Here is a 1600-nt window from a genome sequence, read left to right as displayed (position 1 = left end):
AATGATTTTTTCTTGAAATTTTTTTTTAAATTTTTGTCGATCATCGGTTTAATATTGATTTGTGAATTAAAGTTTAGTTCATGTTATTTTAAAGCACGTGCCTATTTTATACTATATTTTTATAATATAATTTTCCTTAAAAGTACAAAAATACAGTCTAAATATGCAAATACATAAAGTAATTATTAATATAGTATTAATTTATATAAAATTAATATTATATAAATATTAAGTTACATAAAGTTGAATTAATTCATAATTCCATTTAAGAAAATTTTTCATTTAAACAACACAAAAAATTCCAGTAATATTGCAACAACAATACCTTGCAATATTCTCACATATACAATAATGCAGTAACATTACAATACTATAGCAATGTTGCATATTCTGTATTGTATGGGCTGTAAAACGCTGGAAAGATCAATAATTAGTATGTGATCGTAAAATTTACCTTGTCAATCTGTTCGTTAGAATAAACATTCGCAAGAATAAGTTCTATCGTTGCAGTTGTAGTAAATGATCTATATAAAGACAAAATAATGTATAGAATTAATAAATTTTTAGAATTATATGAAAAAAAATAATACAGTATAATTTACGAAGAGAAATATTAATACCTAGGTTTTATAATCTCCAAATTTTTTAATACATAGTCACGGATTTTGTCGTTGCTCGCATACTTCTCAAGAATTTTCTTAAAAACAAAAGAATGCTCATCATCGTGAAATAATGAAGTATTCAATGATATAATATTTAAGTAATTGATAATGATATCAGGATCTTCAGCGCAACTCAAACTTTTTAATATTTGTTTTTTAAATTTTTTGTCTTTTAGATATAATTCCAACATTTTATCCCAAGTAGTCCTATTGGCTGCCATCATACCAATACAGTACATAAATTTCTCCTCATATGAAATTCTAAAAAATATATCTACAATCAAAAACTGATACATATATTTCATCCATATAACGAATATTTATTTTACTAATTTTAAATTTTATATTTTTACATATACGTATTATTAAGCAACTTTATTTTGTAAAATGAAATTCCTGTTCTGCGCTATTCTTCCAATCTTATAAGCAACAATATATTTATTACATCGTCACATTAGAATAAGAATTCAAGAGAATCAGTTACAATAACTGCTTTTCATTTAGACTGATACAAATCATTCTTACTTATGACGTCATAACCCAGTTGAATGCGCATTTCTTTTGCATTCTGGTAAGTGAAATTCAACTGAGTTTTTATCTATAATCTGCATACAAAATCGAGACCATGTGCTTTAGTAAGACTCCTAACAGCACAAAAGTTACAATATTGCTGCAATATTGTAGCAACATTACACGTTGCAGCAATGTTGCAGTAATATTGCTGCAAGTTTTGTGTTGTTGGAATCATGTAAACTCACTTTAAAAATGAGGTTTTAAACCTGTGATACGTAAGTTTTATCAAAATATAAAACAAATAATGATGTCATTAATCTATGTACGAAATATTTAGCTCAGGTTCAGTTTCACTTGTGTGTAAATGGAAAGCAACTAATATATCCATATAAATGCACATACGCACGCGCGCATCCCCCCCCCCC

General features: G+C 26.4%; 1 protein-coding gene across 1 annotated transcript in view; it reads right to left on the bottom strand.

Moving 5' to 3' along the window:
• Positions 1–1600, bottom strand: part of LOC108692844 — a 22637-nt gene that overhangs the window by 14437 nt on the left and 6600 nt on the right. Inside the window, 2 exon segments of the mRNA XM_018201349.1 lie at positions 455–524; positions 621–923. Coding sequence (XP_018056838.1) covers positions 455–524; positions 621–923 — 373 coding nt within the window.

The sequence above is a fragment of the Atta colombica genome, unplaced genomic scaffold (assembly GCF_001594045.1).
Source record: "Atta colombica isolate Treedump-2 unplaced genomic scaffold, Acol1.0 scaffold83, whole genome shotgun sequence".
Lineage (NCBI taxonomy): Eukaryota > Metazoa > Arthropoda > Insecta > Hymenoptera > Formicidae > Atta > Atta colombica.
The sequence above is the reverse complement of the archived record's forward strand: the minus strand, read 5'-3'. Positions and strand labels throughout refer to the sequence as shown.